At 42.1% G+C, this 27,884-nt stretch overlaps 1 protein-coding gene across 3 annotated transcripts in view; it reads right to left on the bottom strand.

Annotated features, from left to right (window-relative positions):
• Positions 1 to 27,111, bottom strand: part of UNC79 (unc-79 homolog, NALCN channel complex subunit) — a 149,043-nt gene extending 121,932 nt beyond the window's left edge. For 2 of the 3 annotated variants that reach the window (XM_066612201.1, XM_066612202.1), the window contains exons 1-7: positions 26,999 to 27,111; positions 18,963 to 19,267; positions 15,541 to 15,711; positions 9,471 to 9,563; positions 5,807 to 5,862; positions 4,085 to 4,214; positions 2,263 to 2,327 (exon numbers count right to left, since the gene is read on the bottom strand). In XM_066612201.1, the coding sequence (XP_066468298.1) occupies positions 2,263 to 2,327; positions 4,085 to 4,214; positions 5,807 to 5,862; positions 9,471 to 9,563; positions 15,541 to 15,711; positions 18,963 to 19,209 (762 nt within the window). In that variant the 5' untranslated portion in view covers positions 19,210 to 19,267; positions 26,999 to 27,111. Of the gene's footprint in view, positions 1 to 2,262; positions 2,328 to 4,084; positions 4,215 to 5,806; positions 5,863 to 9,470; positions 9,564 to 15,540; positions 15,712 to 18,962; positions 19,268 to 26,998 lie in introns of those variants that run through there. The other variant, XM_066612203.1, reaches the window with a different exon arrangement.
• Between the last annotated feature and the right edge of the window lie 773 nt (positions 27,112 to 27,884).

The raw sequence follows: 27,884 nt of genomic DNA, 5'->3' as shown, positions 1-27,884 counted from the left end.
CGACCTGTGGGCCTTATGTTTGACACCCCTGATTTAGAATATAGCTGATGGCACTGCACTGATCACAAGGAAAGAAGTAACATAATAATGTCTAATGAATCAGCTGTGGCTGGCAAGAACATATTGAACTTTACAGGGTTCTAAACAGAACAGTTGGAAGGTCAGAACCAAGCAATGGAAAATGTTCCTAGTTATACATCAAAAGAAAACATTATCTGCTTGTGACTGAACTGTGGAAACAACAGACTGAGTGGAAAAGAAGCATTTAGATAGGGTTTATTCAGGCTTATTCCTGACAAATGATTTTCAAGGTTGAACTCCACGTTATAGGAAACATCGGAATGGCATACCTACATCAAGTTGTTCTCTCTCTTCCAAATTCTGTAAGATCTGTTACCTATAGTGCAATCCTATGCATGTTCCTATAGAAGTAAATTCCGCTGTGTTCAGCGGGGTTACTCCCTGGAAAGTGCGTACAGGATTGCAGCCCTAGTGGCATAGCATCATCACACTATAGGTTTCACTAGCCCACTCAGTATCAGCAGGGATGAGGAAATGATGCATAATATCAAGATAAAGTAGTAAGTCTTACTACACTTTTCAGAGAGCATCATAGGTCAGTGGTACAGCATATGCCTTGCATACAGAAGGCCTCCAGTTCAGTCCCAAACATCTCCAGATAAAGATAGGAAAGACTCATCTGAAACACTGGAGTGCCACTTCCAGCCAATGATGACAATGCTGATGAAGGTGAGCCAAAGGTCTGACTCAGTAGATGTCCGCTTCATATGCAGGAGAGGGACTGATACAAGAATGCCATTTCTCATGGCAGTCCTGCATATTTGTAATATGTCTTACAGCCCAATCTTAACCTCACCTGCAGCAGGCAGGCCGACTGGCCTGCGTTGCATTCAGAGCAGGGTCGCAGCACAACTTGGAGTAAAGGGAATTCATTCCCCTTACCCCATGTCACGTAGTAGTTGCCCCCATGGGGCTACTCAGATCTGCGCCACCTAAATCTGTGGCACAGATTCAAGCAGCCCGGTATGAGGTCAGGTCGCTCAAGAGGGGGTTAGGAACCTGCCTAAGTGCCAGATCCTAGCCCACCACTACCTACTGCCTGCTGCCTCCATGCTCTGGAACACCCCTGAAATGCCCTCCCCTGAACCCCACGCCAGCGGGCTACCGCTGGCACAAGCTTACCTTGGACCAGGATGCGGAGACTAGATTCAGCCTCCGTGCACTGGCCAGCCAACTGTCCCAGGGGAGCAGAAGTACTTTATGGCACTTTTGTGACACATGGAGGTTGGCGTAAGGGCCTTGCACTGGAATAACATACTGTTAGGATTGTGCCCTTGGTCATATTAGCTCGACATGCTCATTCAGTGACACCTGACACATAATTCTGAGCTGAGTTCTAAAAGTGTTCGCCACAAACCAAAGTCAGAAAAATTCATTTTACTTCTCATGGGGAGGCTTATGAATTCTACCTACAAAGTAATGTATTAATTAGATTTGCAATCGACTAGTAATACAATCCTTTCACTGAAGGACAGGTAGCATTTTCCATCACATTCATGTGCACTGGCGCTGAGAACAGGTGTAAAGTAAAATCCCATGCAAAGACCAATCTAACACCTCCATCTCATGGCTATGCTTGGTGTCTCGGGTAGACCTATGGTCCTCTAGATCAGCCATTTTCAACCACTGTGTGGTGTGCCACAAATCATCCACAGGTGTGCCACGGGAATTTTGGGGAGGGTCATTGGGGGAAGTGAGTACCCCACCAGGTACCACGGTGTGTCTTGTTAGTTGCCAAAAAACTGATGGTGTTCCTTGACAATTTGAGCACCTTGTTGGTGTGCTGTGAAATAGGTTGAAAATCTTGAGGAGGCCTCTGTGTCCACCCCTCACTGCAGCATGTAGCTCATGCCCTGTTGGCAAGGCTGCATCAGTGCTAGGAATTTGCATAGGATAGGATCCTTCGTTAGCTTTCAGGATCAGGGAGTGGACTTAGAATTTCTTGTACCATGGACAATCTATAGAAAGTTTTCTAACAAAGTTCAGGAATGGAATGGGGTTACTAGAGATTACTATGGATTTTGTTACATGTGGCAATGTCATGGTTCAAGTGATAGGCTCAGGGTTTCTGGGTCTCCTCTTCAGTGTCCAACTCTGAAGGAGGGACAGTCCCATAACTGGAACATAATCAGAATGCTTCTTCAGTGGGCACAGTCTAAGAGGTGCAAACATATCCATTACCTTCACTGCTGGCTTGTTAATGGCATTATGGCATTCAATGTGCTGGCAGTGTATGGGATTCCATGCTGAAAAACAAAACCACCACTAATAAACACACACGTAAATGAGTAGCTAAATATGGATTTAGTATAGTACTATGACCAGCAGAATCAATTATCTGGGTTAATTTGGTATCAGGTTCTGCTCTAGAACATCTGCCAAATTCAGAATTGTTTTAATCTCTAGTTCTGATGGAGCTGCAATCAGAGGAAGTATATGCCTTCCGTACATTATGAATCCAGTTTCAGTGCCCAGTATTATTATTTAAAGGATTTCAGACAACCTGAGAAAGAATTCTGCCTGGGAACCTAGAGAGTCATTAAATATTATCAGTTAGACAGAGTATCAATTTAAAACATCTCTTTATATTCCAAATACAGAATGTCTTGATTACCCAGTGGTAAAATTCTGCATAAATTTTAAAATGCAGTGTAAGTATATTCACACATGAACATTCATGAGTAAAAAGAAAAAGAACTGGAGTGTAAAATGCAGACATAACATAAAAATAGGTCTCACAGCAGGTGTTTCAACCACCATGCGAATCTAACATCGTCAGAATTTGAATAACAGGCATATACACTAGCAAACTGAAAACTGGTTCAGTCTTTTCCTCTCTCCCCATACTTAGAGTAGGCTGTCCACCAATTAAAGCTGTACCTGCATGTTTATCCATTTATTCACTATTGATTAAAAAAACAGAAAAGTTTTTTAAATGGAAAGCTTCTCCAGGGGCTGGAGGGAAGTTATCAGACGACAATATCTGCACTAGCCAATCATCCATAGTCCACTTCTGCTGCAAACTTGCAGAACCCTTTTTTTCTGAGCTTAAAGCTAGAGAAGAAAGGTACATTTATATTTAATGCAGCAGGGGCAATTCCAAATCTGTCCCATTGCTCTGAAAAAGTTATATCTTTACCAACAGATCAAAGCTACCTATAGATCTCCTGTACCACTTTACATCCCCTCAAATACAATGCTTTTCAATTATGTCAGCTTACATGTTCAGCTAGGGGTCATCCAATGTGGAAGAATCACACAACAAAAGAAACTGAAAGTTCTATATGCATGTGCATACCAGCCCCAAATGAAAGCAAAGAGGGAATGGTACAGAGAACAAAAGAAAGACACCCCTCTTACGCTTGGCTAGTGAAAGCAAAAATGTTTTCCCCTAAGTATGCATATATTAGAGAAGAATTAGCACAGAGGCAGATTGATAAGTTCTGTGATGGACCTACTGCCGAACTCAGCAGTTTCATTATAGAATCATAGAATTAGAAGGCGCCCAACGGATCACCTCGTCCAACCCTCTGCCCTCGGAGCAGAACTCCTGTGCCTAAAACATCTCAAACAAATACTAGACCAACATCAAAGGAGGAAATTCCACACCTTTTCTTGACTGCCTTTTCCAGCACTGAGCTCCTTCAATAGTTTATAAATTGTCACCACATTTGTGGCTCAGACATAAAATCAGGAGCTTGCACATACCTAACATGACTTTTAACCCGTGATGGGCTTTTCCTCCAGAAATTTGTCCAATCCCCTGTTAAAGGCAACTAGGGAAAATGCCATCACCACTTCCTGTGGCAAGGAGTTCCAATTATTTGGACACATCAGCTGCAAACCACACCATTACTCATAAGCACATATTATGTTGTGCTGTGCATACATTGTCCCCAATAGTTTGAACACACAATTTCTCATAAAATCATCCATTTATGCAGCATTTGCAATAAGGCATTTGTATGGAAGCATTACCAGAGTGCTTGACTGCCTCACTTACCTGTATATTGCAATCCTCGGTATTCACTTATTGCCCCAGGTGGTTTTAAATTGGGCCAGTAGTGGAAAAGCATTTGTACTGCCGGTGGTTTTACTTGAGAAGGGCCATATGCTATAACATACAGTAAATCCTAAGAGGCAGATAGAGACAGCAGGTTTTAATTTTAGAAGGTGTCAGCATTCTCAAGACCAGCAAGACATATAGCACAGACCATAGAAAATGATTAACATTTCCTTTGCTCACCAGTGTGAACTAATATGGCACTGCACTGGGCTTAGATCAGGAAGACCTGAGTTCAAATCCCAGCTAGCTATGAAGTTCATCGGTTGACTTTAGGCCAGTCACTGTCTCTCAGTCCAAATTCCCTCACTGGCATTGCTATGAGGCAGCAGTGGATCCAGTGTTTGTGTTTGGGGAGGGGGGGGGAGAGGCCATGAACACTATCTAACTCCAGAGCCCAGGTCAACCAAGTGGGTAGACGGGCTCTTGTTTGAACTTAAGGCCACTGTGGCCAAGGTATGCTGGGTGGGTAGATCTGGGCTCCTGCTGGGTAGACCTGAGCTCCCGGTTGAATTTCTGGGCTCCATGGCTGAGTTTTGCTGGGCAAGTAGAGGCAGTTGGGGGGGGGGCATGTTCCCATGACCCTCCCTTGGAACCACCCCTACTATGAGGATATAATGAGAAGAATGACCATAAATACAGGCTTGAGCTCCTCCTTGGAGAGTGGGAGGGATAAAAATACAGTTATGAATAACTCCTAAGATTTTTAAAAAGGGAAAAGACTTGATATGGAAAAAAATTTTTAAAGTCCTCTTCAAACTCTCAATTACAGTGAGACAGGCTCTGTGCTCACTGGAAAGAGAGATGTTTAGGGAGCGTAACAGACCGAAAAGGGAAGAATGGCTCTAGCTGCCATAGAAACACATGCATGGTGCAATTGGGTGAGAGAATGGAGTGGAATCTGGGTAAGAGAATGGGGTGGAATCTTGCTGCAGTCAGGGGATGTGGCTGGCTTTGGGGAAAGGGGTTACCAAATGGGGCTGAACTATTTGTAAATACATGGACTGTGGCCAAGTTCCAACTTTATTATAGAAATCTATATAGTGCAGTACAATAAAATTCCATGGACACAAGAGGCCCCTGATGATAGGCACTTGGGTAGCTGCAGAAGTCCAAGAGCCATTTCGCCCTTTTTCCTAAAAAATCTTACTGATTCCCAAGTCCTGTCATTGTCTATCCCCTTGTTATTTTTCATACTGCATGCATGTGCTCATGCGTGAGATTTTTTTTAAAGATGCAATGTTTTTTTCCTCTAACCCAGACATTTTCAACCACTGTGCCATGGCACACTAGTGTGCCGTGAGTGGTCCACAGGTGTGCCACAGGAATTTGGGGGAAGGTAATTTATTAGTAGGGCCAATGGGGGATGTGAGCCCCTCACTGGCAGCATGGTGTGCCTTATCAATTGTCAAAAATCGGATGGTGTGCCTTGAGATTTTTCATTGTGCCGTGAAATGAAAAAGGTTGAAAATCGCTGCTCTAACCTGAGCCACTCCAGCAACTAGAGTCAGAGTGAACAGCCTAAAAAACAACAACACTGCATGTATATACAATTCTCAGAGTTCAGGAAAGGGATGCAAATAGTTCCAGTTGCTTTGAAATGATCACAAATTTCACAAGTTGTTCTACTTTTATGACAAAAAAGTTAGGTCCCAAACTTACTTTCCATACTTCTTGTTTGTACTTCATAAGACATTCCAGTAACTGACAGTGGTACACTGAGAGAGAAAAGACAAATGGAAGCAGGATATTTGAAATGCACAATCAAGGGGAATAAAAGCTTTGCACCAGAAATATTAATATATACTTGGTAGTACAAAATATACATGGCAAATAGGTAGTCATATTTTTTAAAAGTTGGTTAGGATGCTCAATGTCCCCCATGTGGAGTCAAGAAGCTTTATGTCAGCATCCATTTAAGGCATCCAGGAAAACCAAACAAAGTTGTGATAAATGTGCGTATGTCTTTAAGAAGACCTCTTCCCAACCTTCCAGAATCTATCTGGTGTGTCTCTTTCTTACTGATGGATAGCCCAAGCCTAAGGAAATTCCCTTGCACTGATGCAGCTGTGCTACCATAGCTTGTCCTGCATCCTGCGGAGGAAACCTGCAGCCTGGAGATCTCTTTGGGTAAGGGGACATTGGTCCCTTTGCCCCAGAGAAAGTCCCAGCCGTGGCGATGGGTCTGCTCAGACCTGCGCCTGCTAATTTGATGGTGCAAGTTCAAGTTGACCCATGTTGGCAGATTTTGCCCAGGAAGGAGGAGAGGATACAGCGCGGGCCAGCATCACAAATCCCACCCCCCTCCAGGGCCCAATCCACCCTGTTGCTGCCTTCCTGCCCTGTTACACTGTACAAATTTTTGTGCCATTTTTGGACCACTCTGTAAATTGTATTTAGAAATACAATATAGAAATCTACTAAATAAATGAATAAGGTATTATACCCAGTGGCATCACTACGGTTTATGTCACCCTGTGTAGTAGCCCAGCGCATCACCCCCATGATGAACCTCCTCCCGTGCAGTGGGTGGGTCAACACCCTGGGTGGTAGGGGCGGTGATATACCATTGCCCCACTCCTGCTGGTTTTATGGATATATCTTTTTATAGAATAGAGATATTTCAATGTGGTTTGTTTCATTGCATTCTGCATGAAAGTACGCATTGATTGTTATATAACATTATGGTGTTATTTGAAAATACCAAGACTTCAAAAAGTTTGGTGAGTAGTAGTGTCACCGCCCCCATGCGCGTTACCTGGGGTGGCCTGCACCCCTCTAGTGATGCCACTGATGCCACTGTGCCAGCTGCATAACAGGCAGAAATCATCTGGTGACATTTTTACCAGCACAGTGATGTCACATGGGAGAAAGTGTCACCACTGAACTTTGCTAGTTAGAGAACTGTTGAAAGCAAGGAGCTTTTGTCTATTGAAAAAAGTGGCAGTACAATAAAATTCCAGGGACACAAGAGGCCCCTGATGATAGGCACTTGGGTAGCTGCAGAAATCCAAGAGCCATTTCCCCCTTCTGTTCTGCACATAGTAATTGAGCAGACATCTATTCATCAGGTATAGCATGACAGTTCCCACCTAGCTAATTGCAAATAACTTATGATACAGTAGAGGGCATACTTTGTTCTGTAATACAGAGGCCTAATTAAGAACCTAAAGAACCGCAGGTTATGAGGCAATCAACACATTCTAACCTAAATTTAAATACAAACTTCCATGCCTGTTAATTATCACTAAAGCAATGGTGATAAAAAAAATGACTGATCCATTTTCTGAGCGTTAAAACAACATTTCTAGAACTGGTTCAAAGTCTGTACCTTTGTGACACTGTGAAATCCATTATCACCAAAACAGCTGCTTCAGCCACCAGACTCAGAAATTACAATATGGCTATTTTAAAATCCTTTTCATAATAAGAACATGGTAAGAAGGAAATGAATTCATTGAGAAGTGTTTCATGCAGTGTCAGTTTTCGTACAGCTCTGATAAAAAAATAATTTCGTAACCTGCTTTTAAGCAACATTTCCTGAAACACGGTTATATGGAATGTTTATCTTGCATTATTTTCTTTTGCTTCCTACTGTATTGTGCCCTCATATTTAATCATGGACAGTATATACACCGATGCCAAACAGCATCATTCAAGCCAACTCTGCCTGCTCATATCAGCCCACATTACAGCTGACGCCCACCTTACATGATGGATATTTTGCTGTGAACCCATATATCTCAAAGGGACAGTATGAACCATGAGCACTGCAGAACTTGAGGTTGAGCTTCAAACTCCATTTGTGAACAACATGCCATGACTCTTGGAAGGGGAAGGAAATATATTATCCCATTCCAGTGTATCATGGAACCTTTCAATGTACTTCCTGCTTCCATTGAATAAATGTCATTATGCAACCTCCTGTTTACATTTTCATTTTGGGCGTCTCCGCTGAATGCAGTCTTTCAAAGTATCTCCTGTTTGTTATCCCTGTATCTGGCCTGTGTCCCTGTATCCATTGAAAAATGTGCCTCGTGCATTTTCATTTTGGTGCCACATTTTGGCTGTTTCCACTGAGACGTTTTGGATCAATCCACAAGGGATTTGTACAATCTTTGTACAGGGGGGGACCATACCCGTGGATCCTGTATTCACCGATTCACTTATCCGCGGATTGGGGCCAGGCCAGGCCAGGCCTCAACAGTGTACACTTCCCCAAGCACGTCCCTCACCTCCAAAGGAGCTTCTGAGCCCAACAGAGATCAAGGAAGCTATTTATTTTACATCCCCAGCCTCTGCCAGACTGAGCTGCAGAACTCAGAACACACGACTTCTGGTTTCTTTGTGAAACCAGAAGTGATGTTTTTAATGCATTATAAGGCATTGAGAGGCCAGGGAAACTCCTTGGCATCTGCTGGGCTCAGAAGTCTCTCTGGAGGCGGGGGGAGCAGAGCTCTCCTGGGGGGGCAGTCCCCAGACTGTGGGGATGGGCATTCACCCATATCTGCAGTTTCAGCAATCCACAGGGGGTTCTGGAATGGAACCCCCGCAGATAAGTGGGCATGCCTGAATCGCATTATGGTTTTCCTCACTTAGAAAAATTTTAATTGTATGCCAAGATGGGTCACACTGGCACCCACCTAGATCCTATTCACCCACCAGGTCACTGTTTTATAAACCAATACAAAAGTCTCTGGGATCCTTTCAAAGTCTCTAGTGATTGGGCTGCCAGCTCCCAGAGCTCCATGGGGGCAGCTTCCCACAACCCCTTAAATATTGGAGCAAATTTGTCACTCTACCTGTTGCAACAACCCTATGTGTGTTGGGTGAAGCCAAAGTTTCCAAGGCTTCCCTTCCCTCTATCTGACCTTCTCCTTCTTGTATTGTAGCCTAGGGAGCAGGATAAAAGAACACTGCTTCCCTAAAATTCTTCCCTGGGAATTGGTGTCTTTTCTATTTCTCCAGTATAAAAAATATACCACGTACATTTCCATCTACCATGAAGCAGGTACATTAACACACTCTGGTTAAGGTTGGTTAACTGTTTTTCTTGTATCTTTTCCCCACTATTCACTAAATAAATCCTTCAGAATTTGAAGATGCTTCCATCTTTCTTGAACTCATTCTTACTGATGCTGGTTTTTGCATCTAGCCCAAATGATGATTGCTCCAATAAGGAAGTTTAAGACTGGAGAAGGCTTAGCTACCTGAATGCACTGGAAGACTACCTGTACTCTTTAAATAATTCTCCAAATAAATAATTTGAGCAACAGAAGTAACACCTATGACAGATGAACAAACAGAAAGAAATGCAGGTACATACCAGGATTCGATGTATACTGCATTGCAATCATTAGCATTGAAGATGCAGACAGATTAACATGAGCAGGTACTCCTTCTCTTCTGGAGGAGCCCACTTGAAAAACAACAAACAAAAATTAGCAGCTTGCAATATAAGCTTTCCCACTATCAGCATAAAAAACTTGTTCAAATACTGTATAGAATGTATAACCATGCAGCCAAACTGGCACTACACTCCTGGAAGACTCTTACAGTACAATCCTATGCATGTCTACTCAGAAGTAAGCCCCAATGACTTCAATAGGACTTACTCACAGAAAACTGTGTACAGGATTGCAACCTTGATCAACACACACCAGAATTGCATGGCACCTTCCTGAAGCTCATCCCATGCTATCTCCCTTCAATACTACAGAAGTCTAAATTTTTCTGCATTTCATTTGCCATCATACCATGGCAAACCCTGTCAAGCAAAATGCCAATTCTGTCCTGAATGGCAGCCAAATATGTATCTCTGATGCATGCTGTGCAATCTGCCTACTGATGCCCTGAAGCAACAAGGCAGGTCATAGCTGGTTGACAAGAGAAGCATCAGAACTTAACTGATGTGCCTTCTCCACTTTTCTGTACTCTGTTCTACATGCTGCCCATCCTTGTTATTGATTTATCATGTTCACAGATATAACAGTAAAAGGTCTTCTGCAAAGTGAAGTGTAAATATAACCAAACCACATTTTACACCGGGAGTGTCAAACTCATTTCATATGACAGGTCGAATAGCATTCATTCACTAAGGGCTGAAACTGATGTCCCACATGCTGAGGACCAAAACAGATATCATTAAGCAGGAATTGACACAATTAAGTAGGTTAGGGGTATCAAACTCATTTTATACAGAGGGCCGAAGTTAGCATTCAGGGCGCCTGCTGAGGGCTGGAAGTGATGTCATTAAGCAGTAAGTGACATCATTAAGCAGCTGATGGCCAGAAATCAGCACTTTTTTCTCATTAACTGCAAATGACAGAAGAGAAAATATGCAAATTTGATCATATTTCAAGATACTGGAAAGCCCAATTTTCATGTGGGCTGCTGTTTCAGTGGTAACACCTCAGCACTGCTCAGCAGCTGAGAGCCTGAGGGCCAGATAAAAAGCTTCCAGGGGCCACAACCGGCCCCTGGGCCTTATGTTTGACATCCCTGAAGTAGGCGATTGGAAATAAGCAAGTTTTCCTGACTTAAGGACTCATTCCTGCAAATGATAGAGAGAAAATATGCAAACCTTGATCAAATTTCCAAGATATGGAAGATCCCAATTATCACGCAGGCCGCCCTTTCAGCAGCACTTCTGCCAAGGCATCATTTCAAAACTCAGCAGCTGAGAGGTGCTCTGCAAAGTGATGCATCAGCAGAAACAGAGCTATTAAAAGAGTTGGGCACTCCCATTACCTTGGCAGTTTCTCCCTTTCTTATCCTTCTTGGTCTGCTGCTTATTCCTTACTATTATTTGTCTTCTTCAGTCTCACCTTGGCAGAAGCGGCACTGCTGAAAAAGTGACCCTCATTATAACTGGACTCTCCCAGCATCTCCCTTTCAGCAGTGCCTCTTTTGCCAGGGCACCACCACCAGCTCAGCAGTTGAGAGCCAGTGGTGCTGCTGGGAGAGCCCAATTATCACAGGGGCCAGATAAAGAACTTCTGGCTATATCCAGCCTGCAAGCCTTATGTTTGACACCCCTGGTATACACTCAGCAATTTGCTGTGAAGAAGCAGCAACTGCCCCCACATAGGAAAAAAACACAAGAGGCAATGAAATTGAAGCAACGTTCTAGCCTAGTCATCAGTGGCTATACAGACTTTTAACCAAGTTTTTACAAAATGACTTGAGCCACTATATTGCACACGCTTTTTCTTGACAACTGTAGGAGTCAGTAAGAGTCAAAAGAGGAGTAGGAGTCAAAATTCAGTAGGAGTCAAAAGAGATTGTGATAAAGGCAACGGAAAATAATATAATTTATGCAGAAGGACAAACTTGGCCGTGGTCTTATAAGGTGTTGGTGGCAGCATTCTTGATATTAACTTTGTGATTGAAGCAAAAGCCCACAAGACAGATCTATCAATAGATAACTATGACAAGCCAAATGGAGCCTCCATCATTAGACATGAAGCCCTCCATGTAAGCTTCCCTAGACATTTTGCTGACCACCTTTGGAAAGACAGTGTTGAACTAGATGATTTGATTCAACAAGGCAATTCTTAACATTTACGTATGTGCACACATCTCTCAAGAGAGGTTCAAAAATGTTTTTAGTGTGATGAAAAGAGATCTAAAAACTGCCAGTCTCTTCCAAGTGGGAAGGCAACTATTTTGCAGCAACTATATTTTATACTACGTAATTAGAATCTCATGAAGAGGTCCATTCAGTTCACTTTTCTCAACTTTGGACACAGGAATATAGGTACGCTTGTTTTTGAATCAAGACAATGAAAGATCCATACACTAGCAGTGAACAAGCACATCAAAATTAATGAAATACATGCGTCTTCAAAATGTATATTATTCAAAGATCTCAGAGGCAAATTTTACATTTAGCTGTTCAATGTACATATTTTTGTGGTTGCAAGAAATCTCTCTCCTAAAATACTAACAATATCAGCATTTTGAAATTCACAGTGTCAATGTAATGCTTATTCATTTTCCCAAGTAAAATGCACAGTATTATTGTCAACAGATCAGTCCAACTAACAGGTAAACTCTAGCAACACGTACAAACTCAATACATATCAAAACCTATCAAAGGGAGTAACAGTGGTTATTAAAAATACTAGAAGAGGCTGGGAGATTGCTAGTGCAAGCCTATAAACATCTACTCAGAAGCAAACTGCATTGTGTTCAATGAGACTTTCTCCAAGGTAAGTGTGTATGAGATTGCAGCCTGCATTTATTATTATTATTGTTACAGAATCTTTTATTGGCATATATAACAAGCAAATCTGCAAACTATATACATTAGGTCAGCCAGAAAGCAATTCAACTTCTCAGTTGCACAGCTTGGAAACCAATACAGGAAGGTGGCCACCGCAACAGTTATTTCAGTAGAAGAGTCTGTTTAAAGATAAAGTATTTTTGCCACATCAGTAAATTCTCCTCTTGTTCTCAAGATGGGGTCCAGATGTCTTTGACATCTCAGTGTAGAAAGATCAGTAAAGAAGAGAGTGGACAATGGTCTCAATACATCCCTGACCGTAAGGGAAGCGCCTGTCAGCTTGGGCTGACTTATGAAGCCTGCATTTATCAAAGTAAATGCATTGCTCTAACCAGCTCTGTGCCCCTAAGACAAATCATGGTCAGCTTGTTCACCAGAAAGCCCTGAATGATTTTATTAAAAGATCTAGGGATGAAACCAAATAGGAGAGTGCCATAATTGCCTGTTTGGAAACCTTGCTATCTGAGAACAGTTCCTCATAACAATGGATTTTATAACATGACCACCACGCTCTCATGGAATCTGAGTCAGAGCCTCCCTAAATTAAGAAATGTTATGAAACTTCTCTTCTGAACATGGCTACTGCAGGGGCAAGAGAAGGGTTCAAAGCAGTGTTGCCCTTGAACCCACAAAGACAGTGCGAAGTTTGTTGCCCGGCGTGCCTGATCCCCCAGTTGAACACACCGAGGGAAGGTTTAACAGAAAACAGCTTGTGTATTGCTGGTACCAAAGCAAAGCAGTACAGGGACCAACTGCCTAAGATCCTGAACAAAATTCAGCTGGGTGCAGCCAGCCTTTTATACCCAGTTCAAAGCGATATGTTCAACAGGTAAAAATTCAGTAAATTTCCATCTCTGCCTCACTCTGGCTCTCCCTTTACTCCCTCTGTTGGTTGCTGCTCTTGCAAGATAATGCAGCATGGCTCTGTCTGGTTTTCAAGAACCAAGGAACTGGGACTAAAAGCACTGAGTGAAGGCAGGAAGGCAAAAGGATTGTAAGCTGACTCCTTAGGCTGCGTTACCGCTATAACAAAGGCACTGGGTGAGGGGTGGCACACAGCTTTTTGCTAACACTCATTTAAGACCAGAGGCAGAGTCAGTGAGCTGATGTTAAAATGGTGTTACTTTGACCAGAGTTTAGCCAACCTCTCAACTTCAGGGCTCCTGGACCCTTAACAATTGTGTAGTAGAGGGAATTTCAGCAGGTGCAGCTCATCACCTGTGAGAAGACAAGCGGCACCTGCTGAAATTCCCTCTTCTACATAATTGTTAAAGATCCAGGAGCCCTAAAGTTCAAAGGTTGACCACCTCTGGTTCAAAAAGTGGTGACCCCTCTTGTCCCAATGAAAGATATAAACATGGGTAGTTAGGACAGCAGAACTTTGTATTCATGCTATCCTTTGAAGATGCTAAAAAGTCAAGACAATATCTCCAAAGGACCTCTATACCTACATAGCAAAGAAGATTTCTGGAACATTCATCAACTACATCAGGGATGGGCAAATTTCAACTTTAGGGATCCTGGACCTTTTAATAAATGTATAGAAGAGGGAATTTCAGTAGGTGCAGCTTGTCATCTCACAGGTGACAAGCAGCACCTGCTGAAATTCTACATAATTGTTAAAGGTTCAGAATCCCTAATATTGAAAGTTTGCCCACCCCTAAACTACATCATCAGAGACCAGATAGTTTGCCTTAAGTTATCAGACTATTCAGAGCATGAACTGTGTTTACCATTCTCCTTCACTATTACATTCATGAATAATAATGCATACTTGTTGTACATAAAAAAAAGAATGTACAACGACATTAACATGCATAACACTTCACAGGTTAGAATACATTTTAAAACAAAGGATAGGCCCAAGGAATTCACAATCTAAATATGGATAGGAGTGGTAACTGCTTGCGTGCACGCGTGAGTCATTAAAAGCCCAATCCTATATTTCCCCCCACCCAAAATGGCTACCACTGCATCCCAGGGGCAGGGAGGGGTGCAGAGCCAGTTGCAGAGGTCTCCTCTGAGAAAGGAAACAATTGTTCCCTTACAAGGAGGAGGTTAGGATTCGGTGACCACCCTTGCCACTGGACTCACCCCCTTCCCAGACCTGATCCACCCCTACCCTGCCCTTCGACACATCGTTCCACCCTCCCCCAACCCCATTGCTGAGTCATTTCACCCTCCCCAGACCCTATTCTACCCTCTCCCACCTCCCCTGCCACTTTGGTGGCAGATGGCTCCAGATCCGCTGGCACAGGAAGGGCTCCAGCTTCACCGCTAACATCCCCAGCAAAGCACTAAACAGCGTGCCGTTAGAGCACCTTTTACAACTGGCGCTTACTGCTTGGCGGTAGTCAGCGGAAGAGGTGCTGCCAAAACAGGCAGAGTAGGTGGGATTGGGTCATAAGGCAGCAATCTTATACATAGTTCCCTGGGAGTAAATCCCATTGAGGTTAATGGAACTTACTTCTGAGTAAACATATATAGAATTGTGCTGTAAGTTTAGTGTTCTATTACTTAAGCATCATAGTATTATTTTGAACAGTGGGCCCTTGGGATCCAAGGGGAATCCATTCCAGGACCCCCCATGGATACCGAATTCCACTGGTAATTAAATCCACGGTTGGGCCTCAGAGGACCTTCTGGCCGCATCTGATTGTGTTCTGATGCACGGGGAGGCCATATGCAGCCTCCCCACACCTCAGAAGGCCTCCACATGTGACTGGAAGTCTCTGGTGCAAACCACAAGTGCCTTCCTGCCACATCTGGAAGGTCTTCTGAGCCCCTCCAGCCATGGGTTCAGCATTTGTGGATACTAAAATCCACAGATTCCAAGGCCTCGGGAAACCCCACTGTATTACTAAACAGCAAAATTTAGCATTAGTATAGTAAAGCACAGTTAAGTATTCTGTGGAAATATTATAGCTATAAAATCTGGACTTTGTATCTTATGTAGATAAGAACAACAAGAAATCTCTCGTTGTTTTTTTCATTAACATTATGCATTTATGCACACATACCCTTAATTAAGGAAAACCTTTAATTACCTCAACAAAGCAGGAGAACCTGCACTTCTCTTTTGGAAATGCATAACAGGGAATTTACTTACATATAGCCATGGGCAAGAAAGAAGTGCTGAGATACTCTATGATATCTTTATGTAGAAATGGTGGGAACGTGGCTAGTGTAGAGATCATTGTATATGGCAAAGTACTCAAGATGTCATCGTTGAGAAAAGGTAGCAAACACGTGGTTGTGTAAAAAATTGACTGCCCAAGATCTGTCAAAGGCACAAAAACAAGCAATATGAATGCTTGGTTACAATCAAAACACGAACAGCTCATCTCACGTTTCATATTTTTGTGAGGTAGATGCAGTTTCAAACCCAGGTCAAGGAACTCAAGAGAATAGGAAGAGAATAGCAATGGACTAAGAGAACTGTTGGGGAAGTTCCTTCCCCACCTTCCCAAGGGCTACTAGAAAAAACCATGTCCTGAGCGGGAAAGCTGAAAATTAGAGGCCCATAAGAACATAACAACAGCCCTGCTGGATCAAGCCATAGGCCCATCTAGTCCAGCTTCCTGTATCTCACAGTGGCCCACCAAATGCCCCAGGGAACACACAAGTCAACAAGAGACCTGCATCCCGGTGCCTCCCTTGCATCTGTCATTCTGACATAGCCCATTTCTAAAATCAGGAGGTTGCACATACACATAATGGCTTATAACCTGTGATGGATTTTTCCTCCAGAAATTTGTCTAATCCTCTTTTAAATGCATCTAGGTCTGATGCCATCACCACATCATGTGGCAAGGAGTTCCACAGACCAACCACACGCTGAGTAAATAAATATTGTCTTTTGTCTGCCCTAACTCTCCCAATACTAAACTTTAGTGGATGTCCCCTGCGCAGGCCAAAGAGCTCATCGCATCAGCTGTTGGAAAGACTAGCCTGAGATAATTCTGTTGGAACAGTCCCCCAACATCTCCCTGTAGGCCCTGAGGGGTTGGCAGAGAAAGAGATGCTGAGGCCAGCATCTAAAGAGTGCAGCCCTGTTTTATCCTTTTGTAATTCTGCTCTTTCTGCTTTAGTATAATTAACTGTAAACCACTTTAAATGCCTAGGTATAAAGACAGAGTAGACATGGAGTAAATAAAGAAACTACATCTACACTAGTGATGGCCAAAGAATTTGGGGGGAGGTTTTGTTTTGCTTGTCTGAGGATAGAAATGAAAGAGGAGGTGAGGGGAACCAGAAATCACAGCATATTACAAAAAACGCTTTCACGATAATGCCCCTACTATTCAGTCAGTCTGTGGCTGAACTATACCCTATTCCCAGCTGACCAGAGTCACTCCAGAAGCTGTCATCACCCAACTGTCACTGCCTGGGTCATCTCTAGCACCTGCTCCTGATGGGATCCAGCTGGGCTTGGAAAAGTTAAGAGGGGAATGTGGGGAGGGAGGTGATGGGCAAGTGTCTCCTTCTACTACTCCCAGTCCATCTCCACCTCAGTGCTTTAAGCCAAACTGCACTGAAGATGCAGTGGAGGAAGCTAACTGAGGGCCCAGGCTTCATCAGCTGCATTGTGATACAGCCCTGAGGTAAGGGAACAAAATGTTCCCTCACCTTGAGGAGACCTCTGATGTCCCACCACCTCTACAGGATTGCAGTGCATGCTGCATTGGCTTGGCTGCATCAGAGTTGGGAAGTTAGATAGGTTTGGGCCCTGAGCTGAGAAAGGAAAAGAGTAAGAATTACAAGAGTGAGAAGTGGTAGCAGCCTGGTCCTACTCATGTGGGCAGAGGAGAATGAGCTTCCTGCCTTCTTCAGCAACCCAAGCAAGTGCCAGTTGCCAGTCCAAAATTTTAGATGCTATTTGTTGCTGGAAAATTGAATGCTTGCACTGCAGATAGACACAATTCAACCAAAGTTCAATGAAGAGCATCTATATCCCATTGATATTAATGGGGTAGCTAACCTAACTAAAGAAAACTGAAGGACTCACAATTGTTTATCTTGGAGTAAATAATACTCAAACTTTACAGGAAAATTGATTCGCCATTCATTCTTTATGAACCCTTTTTATGTTTCTGAAAGAGGAACAAATGGTGATCCTGGCAATCCCAAAGGCTGTCTTACCAAGCACATACCTAGGCATATCTACTTGGAAGTACATCCCACTGATTTAAATAACACTACTTCAAGGTAAGTGTGCAAAGGATTGTGGCCAGAATGCAGAAGTATATTAGCAGTTTTATTGATTATTACTGTGATTTTGCTAGCTATTGATGCCTTTAGTATAAAATCATAGACCTGAAATTTTGGTAAGTATAACCACAGTGTACAACATTTCCGTGGGGAACAAGGTGACTCTTGAGCACAGTGAACTGGTGCAACACAGCTATTAAAGGATATTTCACTATATTTAAAACATTTTAGTTATTGATATTTTTACAGAAAACTAACAGCTACTCACTGTTTAGATATTCACATTGCAGTGTCATGCCGCAGACATTTATTTATCAAAAGTGGCATATCTAAAACTCAATTGTTTTCCCTTTTCATGTGTCATGCAATGACAGTCAAAGGTATTTGGATTGATTATACTTTGGGCCCTGGGTTCATATCCCAGCTCAGACAGAAGGGTTGTGTCAAACACTGGGCTGTGTCAAGCAAGTCACTATCTCTCAGCCTAACATACTGCGAGGATAAAATGGGATAACCCTGGAGTGCACCCCTGTAATGCAAGGCTAGAACAGGCAGGTTGATCACCTAATCAATGTCTTGCATATGTAAGCCTTAGTAAAACAAGTATCCCAGAGAAAATTTTCAATCATGTCACCCTCAGTAACTCTTAGGCCCAAATCCTAACCAACTTTCCAGCACTGGCATAGCTGTGCCAACCTCCTCAAAATAAGGGAATGTTTGTTCCCTTACCTAGGAGCTGCATTGCCCTTATGTCAGTGCTGGAAAGTGGGTTAGGATTGCACCCTTACACATTCAGCAGCCAGTCACTAAGTGCAGAAAAATCAGTTGATATCTGTGCATGTGTAAACCAGCTTCAAAAGGTAATGCTTCCCAGCAGAATGGGAGGATGAGGAAGGTGCTCTGGGGTGACAGGGAAGGCCCTTACACCAGAGTATAGCTGTTGTGGATTGTATCTGGGAGACATTTGATAGGGTTTCACTCCTACACACTTCAAAAAAATTGTAGATATGCATTCAGACATACATATTTTCAAATAAATTTATAGGATATTTACATTGTGACCTGAATCACCCAAATTTGCAGAATACACAAAATTTATATCCATGTCAATTGAAGTCATGTTTAAGTTTTTCATTTTTATTTAAATGAATCTATAGTTTATATAAACATCTACATTCCTACAATTGGAGTGGATCTACACATGACACAAATTTTAGATCCATGCCAATGTAGGCTGATAATTTTCACATTCATGCAGGCTGCTATAGATACAATGCCCCAAGTAATGAATTGACTGTAAGCAATCATAAATTCACTTACCATGTTGACCATGTTGTAGCAAAGGAACTAGATCCAGCAGAGTCACCAATGTCACGTATAGTCCTTGATAGTCCAATGATGGGTAGTCTGATAACTGAGCATCACGACTTTGTTGGCCGCGTTCAGTGGGAGCATCTCGCAGGACGCTGTAAAGGAGGGAGCGAGTAACAGTAGGGTTGATGGAACTGACCTGTGGTCTTAGAGATGGGGTGAGTGGGAATGGCACAGGAAAAAGACACATGGTCATGGGCACTGTCAAATTGGAGGCATCTTGATTCTCCTTCTTCCCTGTGCGGGACAAAATGCTGTTGGGGGGACAAAGAAAAAAAAGAGACAACAAAGACACAAAGAACAGCACATTACATTGAAATGACACTATAAAACAAATAATAAAACTCCAGATACATCCCACATGAGATGCAATCTCTACCAATCCTAGTTCATCTTGCAAAATCTAGCAACCATTCACTTCCATGCTTGGGAAAGATACAAGTCAAAATTGCTACTTGTGGGGAAATTTCCATTGCATCTCATGTGTTATCTGGTTCATAAGGAGCAAAAATATAAAAATGCATGTTTCAGTGGCACACCCATGTTTCACAGTTCATCAAAATTGGAAGTAATTTGCTATGGAAGGAGGGGAAGAAAAGACCACAACAGCATCAAATTATGTCTGAAATTTTGTTCTTTCAAAACAATCTTGAGAAAGCATTTTGGACATCATCACTGGGAACCAAGGAGAAAATACTTGCAAAAAATAGGTGTGGCACTTGCAGAAACATGTTTTAGCAAAGAATAAACATGTGCGTTTGTTAAGAGAGCCTTAAAAATCACATGTTTATTGCATCAAAATAATGTCTGTATGTATTTCATGATACTGTTTCATGACATTCCGTCAGTATCATCGGAGATAATGAGATTTTAACAGGCACATGGATTTAGAAATAATATAATATTTCTAAAATGTTAGCTAAACTACGTTTAGAAAAGCTTTAAAATAATATATAGTGGATGGGCTGCAGCATATGTTTGTGAGCTAATGAGAATGGTAGTTTGTGTGTGCTTTTTAATTGGGGGGAGGGGAAGGTAACATTTTAATTTAGGAATACAAACACTTTGTAAAGTGGTTACTTTGGAAATCTAAGGGCTAAGCAAGCATTACCCAGGATAACCACTGCATATCAGTTCGGGTCTTATTCCACATTGCTAAAGCTACTTACGTTATTTAGTGAACAAACTCACTACAAACTAAAGGAGAAATAATTTAAAATAATTAAAATGTTTAGAGGGAGTCAAAAGGAAGGCAACATGTACACCAGATTGCTATGCCTTCTGAATATCCTTACAAGCAAGTTAGTCCAATTTTCTGAAGCAATGATTTAAAAATTACTGCTGGAGCAAAATTATAGGGCTGTAATTAAGTGCTTTCAGGGCCCATTGATTTCAATGGGGAAAGTGCAGCAAAGACCTACACACATTTACTTAGAAGTCCCACTGTATTCAGTGAGGCTTACTCCCAGGTAAGTCTGCATAAGATTGCATCCTTAAGAAGGTGCATAACTCCACTTTTATCAAAAGAAAACACATTTTGGTGGGATTGGGTTCATAACTTTTTTCCTAATTTATCACACAATTATTTTCTAGAGAGTTGGCTATAGAAATATATTGACATTGCATCAAACCATATACCCATTTTTCTCTGTGTGTGTTTTGCATGGAGTTTGAACTTCTAATCCAACTCTGTTCTTTTCTCCTGATACTCTTCTACCAAAGGCAGGAATTAGCATCCTATTTACTTCATTAGGAAGAATATTGGCCCACATCAACATAACATTTAAAATCTGTTCTCTTTACATATACCATGTTGTGATCTGCATTGCAAATGAATAAGCAAAAGCACAACAACTTATAGGAATGTGCCCAGAGACATTCAGGGGGGCTGTTGATGTTGGGAAAATTGCAGACTGAATTAAACAGTTGCAGGACAAGGTTCACTACTGTGCCCCAATTAGCAATTGCAGATCTAAGTAGGGTTGCCAGATTCAAAGGGAGACATAACTTTAACCATTGTATAGAAGAGGAAATTTTGGCAGATGCAGCTTTTTAAATCCTTCCAGGTTGAGCTGCACCTGCCAAAATTTCCTCTTCTATGCAATGGTTAAAGGCATAGGTACTTTGTCCCACTTTGTATATAGTACCCCTAGATCTAAGCAGAGATGGTATAGGCAGTACTTATTAGTGCTGCTCATGTTGTTTTCCTAATGGGTGCTGTCAACACAGTGAATCTCTCAGTGGAACAGAAGCTGCAAGCAGTAGTGCCCAGGGGGTCTGCATCCATTATTCCACACAAAAAAATTTTGAAATGCCGACTGCTTGGTTTATTGTGCCTTCTATAAGTTTCTAACTCCTTTTTAGTTTCTTTCAATTCTGCTCAATCAAACAGTAGCAATTCCCATGATAACATCTAAGAAATCCTAACGATGCTCATCTAAATCAGTACTGTAATTGTTAGTGTACAATTACGGTCCTACAAAAATCAGGACTGTGATTGTAGGTGTTCAGAGTACTGATTGACTTTTTTATTTGATTGACTCCCCTCTTCCCTTTTCAGCTTCCTTTGCTATTCATCTTCATTACATCCCTCAGCAGTGTATAATGTCAATCAGCTGATGCTTTCAGAAAGTGTGGGGTACTCAAGGCCGATTTGTGGGCCTCGTCCTTTTCAATAGGGCACTAAAGCCCACAGGACTACACATCCCAGCATGTAATGTTCCATTTATCACCTAGTCTGCTTTCCAGGAAGAGAAAGGGTCTCGAAACCCTGGCCTGGGGGCCACATCTGGCCCTCAAAACTATGTTAAGATATATGATGCGGCCCTGGGGTCGAAAAGTTTCAAGACCCCTGAGCAAGAGCAATAAACTCATTATCAAAATCTCTAAAGCAGTGCTTCCCAACCTGTGGTCCTTGAGACCCTAAGAAATGGTTCACAAGGTCTCAGGGAAAAAAGATGATAACCTCTGATCACTTTCAGTGTCTCACCAACTGAGTGCTCCCCCACAGACCACTGAAGTGTCTGAAGCTGTGGCTGTTGGTAGTCAATTATCTGCCCCCGCTGGTGGTCCAGCGCTTGCTGAAGTGCCACCTGTATGAAGGTCCATTCTCCACCCTTTCTGGTAGTCTGTGGAGGAGTGGTCATTTGGTGAGATGCTTCCCCATGGACCACCAGAGAGTGCACAGAATGGACCCCCTACCGCTGACATTTCCAGTGTCTCACCAAGCACTCCCTCATGGACTACCAAATTGAATTGTATTTTTTTATGTGTGGTGGGGATGGAGGGGGTTCCATGTGGTCCATGACAATTCCAGTGTTTGCCTCAGTGGTCCGCAGGCTGCTAAAGGTTGGGAACCACTGCTGTATACAAACTTATTGTGCATTGCCAATACTCTCCCAGTGCTCGTCTCTGCAAGTACAGCCTCAAGGGAAGACAGTATGGAGTCTGGCTTCCCATCTAGATGCATGCCCATTTAAAAAGCCTCTGCAATCACCACAAGGGTGACAAAATGGAAAAAGGACAGGACTCCTGTACCTTTAATGATACTTGTGCCTTAAACTGAATCAATTCAGCCCCTTGACAAGTTGCACCTGCCAGAATTTCCTCTTCTATCTGCCATATCTGATCACCATGAAGACCACTGATTATGAGGAGCTCTATATGAGCTCCATCTTCCTATCACAGTTCCCTGCCTCACCTGAAAGGCATCTCCAGAAGTTCCAGTACCCTTGATTGATGCAGTGCATTGAAAAAAATCACTGGGTAACTCCACTGCACATGAAGAAACATTTAGAGAACTCTTTGGAGCCTGGCTTATATCCTGAGCAGCAGCTAAGCAAGACATATCTCATTTTCTCTAGGAAGAAAATAAAGTCATTCTGGGGCACAGGTTATGTTTGTGATTATTTTTCAAGTTAAGGGTAGAAAGCTGGAAATGAGCAATGCATGAAAATTAAATTCATGCTTAATGCAAAGAAATGCTTTTGCCCAAAGATCAACTTAAGGAGGAGCTCAATGAATCAATGTGTTATGCGCTGTTTATGGTGATTTTTATGTGATGTTTTGTTTGTCAAAAAATAAATGCAAAGTCTTTACATTTTCTCCCCAACTAAAGCCACTTCAGCCCAATTCCCATCCCCAAATTTGTGACACCCTCAAGATGTCTGCAAACCATAGCGTCATTTTCAACCCTGATGTGACTAACAGGAAGCCAATTGAGGTGTAAATATAAATGCCAACCAAATCAAGCTACTTTTATAACTCTAAAAAGTGCATCCCCCCATGTGTTAATATGTTTCAAATTTCCATTCAATTATTTGAGAACTAGTTGGGTGGGCTCCATCTAACCAATCCTGTGATTCAACGTGTCACTGTGCCTGCACAATAATTTTACTATCAATGTCTTAACTTCAAAGAGAATCCAGGCCTTTTAAAAAAAATAAGTTAATCAACTCTAGAATGTCTAAGGCTGCAATCCTGTGCACACTGATTTGGAAGTAAGGCTCCAGAAATTCATGGGTACTTACTTCCAAGTAAACATACATAAGATCATGCTGTTTGATAGTCTGAGCCAATTTTGTACGTTAGTGATGATCTTTTCAATGAGGCAGAACATCACTATTCTCTTAGCCCTTGCCTAGGATTCAATCCTAAGTATACCTACTAGGGAGTAAACCACATGAAACTCAGTGGGGCACTTCCTAGTAAATATGCATAGGATTGTGCTGCACATCTCTAGGGGTTACCATGCTGATGATGTGGAAGCACTAACAGTTGAATAAGGGCATAGGGAAGAAAGAGAAAGATCAGCAAATGGTTCAGAAATATCATTTCAACAGGCCGTGGACCATCTGGAGCTAATTGAAGTCATGCCCATTTGAGTTACCAGTAAGAACAATTTAGTTTGTAGGGCTGAAGGTTCCTGTACATCAATCTATCCTGTTTCAGTCTTGGAATAGGTCCATGAAAAGGTTAAGAATTCAAATTGCCCAAAATTAATGGAGTCTCTGTTCAGTAAGAGTGAAAACCATTCCAGTCTAGATCCAGGTTTAGGTACAAATGCAGTCCAGAGAGCACATCTCCTGCACAAGTTCTCATTGCAAATGAAGGGCCAAACCCCACACACTGGCAACTTCACTTTAGACCAGGGGTGCCCAAACCCCAGCCCTGGGGCCGCATGCGGCCCTCGAGGTTTCTCAATGCGGCCCTCAGGGAGCCCCCAGTCTCCAATGAACCTCTGACCCTCTGGAGATTTGTTGGAGTCCGCACTGGCCTGACACAACTGCTCTCAGCATGAGGGCAACTGTTTGACCACTCGCGTGAGCTGTGGGATGAGGGCTCCCTCCACTGCTTGCTGTTTCATGTCTGTGATGCAGCAGAGGCAGCAAAGGAAAGGCCAGCCTTGCTTTGTGCAAGGCCTTTTATAGGCCTTGAGCTATTGCAAAACCTTCATTTATTCATATAAGTTCATCTTTATATATTCATTTATGTAAACTTATGCAAATTTATTCAAATTTTAAATGTAAATTAATTCTTTTCCCCCCTGGCCCCTGACACAGTGTCAGAGAGATGATGTGACCCTCCAGCCAAAAACTTTGGACACCCCTGCTTTAGACTAACATGGCAATGTAGGGTTGCTGTACTACCTTTATTCACCTGAATGGGACTTATATGGAATCAACATCAATGGGCTGCTTTTGCACTCTAGACCTGGAGCTTAGCCACTGAGGGCACAATCCTAACCAGGTCTACTCAGAAGTAAGTCCTATTTTGTTCAATAGGGCTTACTCTGAGGAAAGTGTGATTAGGATTGCAGCCTGTGTTTCATAACCCTCCTTAATTTCCAGGATGTTCAGATTCAGGATTTCTGTTAGTTCATTTCAGATAATGTTGAGTACAGGTCTGGAGCATGACCTCCATCTCTAGATAATGATGAGAACCAGGATTTTGATTTAGGCTCATTTCTAGCTTATCAGCAGCAATGGCACATCAACACAAGGTATCAAAATACATGATACCCCCTTTTTCATATTATGCTGGGGGAATAGGAGCTCCTAAAGAGCATTTCCTTTACACGCTGCTGGGGTAATGTGGGATGCTTCAGACACATGAGTCCCTCAGATTATGGATGGTGATTCTGGAGTAGGAAGAAGCCATAGTGGTACCTCTTCCCATATAGCTCAAAGCTTCCCACATAACCTTGGCAGTTTGGGAAAGAGCCTTACTGGCATTCCACCAATATAATATGAGAAAGGAGCTATTTTTATGTATTACTTAGTGCCTGCACTTCCACAAAACTAATTTACTTCTAGTTAGTGTACCTTTTCTGAGGCAATGTTGGGATCATGTTGATCAAACCATTTCTGGAGAGCAGATGCACAACTGCAATGGGTTTAAATTATGGGTTTAGTTACACATTAGGGGTAGGGGTAACACAGTGGAACCATTGCATAGAAGAGGGAATCTTGACAGGTGCCACTCAACATGGAAGGGTTTAAAGAGCTGCACCTGCCAAATTTCCCTCTTCTATATTTCCCTCTTCTATACCTCTTAAAGGTATAGGCACTCTATTCCCCTTTGTATCTAGTTATCCTAATTAGGGGTAACTGCATGAATTTGGTGAAATGGTCTCTGGGAAGACTGTGGATTCTCCTTCCTTAGAGGTTTTAAGAAAATGTTGGGTGTGGCTTTACTGAAGGAACTAGGGGAAGAAGTTCTTCTCTTAGCTTGGGGAGTTAAATTGCTAAAGAATTAGCCTTTCTTTCAAGCTGCTTTCAAAGGTTATGTTTTGCTGGTTGGTTGGCAACCCTCATTGATCACCTACTCTCCATTTCCTGATAATTATCAATTGAGACAGTAGATTCTTCCTCAACTGAAGATACTGTATCAATTCATCTTCATATTCAGAAAGACTCAATGGTACTATACTAAAATTATCTTCACAAGCATAGTACATGCTTAGATATCTATTTGTAGACCTCATTTAGGCATTGCATTTCCTGACTTGCTCTTGCATTAATAGGTGCTTGAGATTGTCAGATTAGATTGTCTTCTAATCTGCTGGTTAGAGTTATTTGGTGCTCATAGCCAAATACTTACTTGACAGTCTTACTGATAGATCTTCAGAAATCAAACACTGCTTATTTATTTGCATATTATACTACAAATGGGTCAAAATCAAATCCTGACTAGAATAGACCAGAGATGGAGTCCAAATTTTAGCTTTGCCCCTCAAAATTCATAAATTCAAAGAGACTGCTCCTATGTTATCAGAACTATTTCTTATTCTCTATTGGCATAATGGATCCAACAGAAAATCAGATCTGAAGACCAACCAGATATTTGGATAGTCTTGATTCTAAGTTGGACATTCTGAGTTGGCCTTACAGTAGGTAATCTTGAGTATGGCGCACAGGTGGTTTCAGCTAAAACCTTAACAAATTTTTCTTAACTGATTTTCAGGGCAAGCACAACCAGCCAAATTTGTTTTATAAATGGCCACTCATCACTCAGCAGCTCAGGTAATCAAACTAAGGCCTGGTCTATGCCTGCAGCAGAACTAAGTGATAAAGTGGACTGACCACTTCACACCACAGGTGAGTGATGACAGTTCTGAAAGCTGTCCAGATTAAGCCACTGCAAACAGAAAACCAGCACAGTAAGCACTAGGTTAGAACCTTTCCTCTGTTGTGCTAGCTTTCTATTGACTAGTAGTTTAGGCTGGGAAAAGTTGAAAAGGCTTGTGCCTCACGTGTAGTCTGAAACAGTTCAGTTCATTTGACCACTTGGGCATTCAACCACCGAATTCTGCTGCATGTGTAAGCCCAGCCAGGTAACAGTGACTGAAGTTAGAATTAATTCCAGATTTTATATTTCATTGAGTGTTGACCCTCCTGGCAGAACACAGTTCTCTTTTTCAATAAGCTATTCATATACATCATTTTATCAATTTTTTTTCTTTGAGAGCATAATTTAAAGCTTACCTTAACAATGTCTGAGAAAAATATTTCAGAGTGTTTGCAATGTCAGTTCCCGAGGGTACAGGGTAAATGTTGTGAAGAACACGGTTATGGTATTCTTGCAAGTACCGGATCTTGGAAGCAACTGGATTTTGTGTTGAGGAAGAGAAGGGGGAAAAAAAAGAATCCTTTAGCTCAATGCAAGGTATTAAAAGTCATACAGGTTTTCTACATGATGGCCACAAAGAAAGACAGGATCAAAGTAAAAATTTTGCAGGAAGCATGTGATCAGGTAGTTCCTTTTTAAAAAAAGTGATCAGCAGCAGGAGTGGATTGAAACCATGGAGTGGGGGGGGGAGAAATTAACCATTTCCCCATGCACCATTTTCCTGATTAGAATTGCTCTGATCACAGGTCTCCTTCAACACAATCCTGTGCAAGCCTTACTCCCACTGAGTTCAATGGGACTTACTTCCCAATATGTATAGGGTAGCACCCCTATTATCTTGTTGCATCCTCAATTAAACAACCCATTTTTGCCCGGCTCACAGGTCTACACATTTGATCCCTGTTGCATATACGCAACATTGGGCAGAAATGGTTTAAGACCACTAAAATAAATGGGCATAAATATGTGTAACCCTATGCTGGTTGGAAACCATAACTGACCAAAAAAAAAACAAACACGAGGGCATTTGTCAACTGGATTTGCTTTGATTATTGCCAATCTGAAACAATTTTATTGATGCCATATTTTCTTCCAAGAATGTTTGCACAATGCCAAATAAAATGACAGAGCGCTGATGCAATGATCTTTGAGACTTGCTTGATGGTACTTAGTGTTCAAAGCTGTCATTGTATGCCCACTCTCTTGGGTATAAGTTCCATTCAGCACAGTGTAGAATGTACT

This window comes from Tiliqua scincoides, chromosome 1 (genome assembly GCF_035046505.1).
Source record: "Tiliqua scincoides isolate rTilSci1 chromosome 1, rTilSci1.hap2, whole genome shotgun sequence".
NCBI lineage: Eukaryota > Metazoa > Chordata > Lepidosauria > Squamata > Scincidae > Tiliqua > Tiliqua scincoides.
The sequence above is the reverse complement of the archived record's forward strand: the minus strand, read 5'-3'. Positions and strand labels throughout refer to the sequence as shown.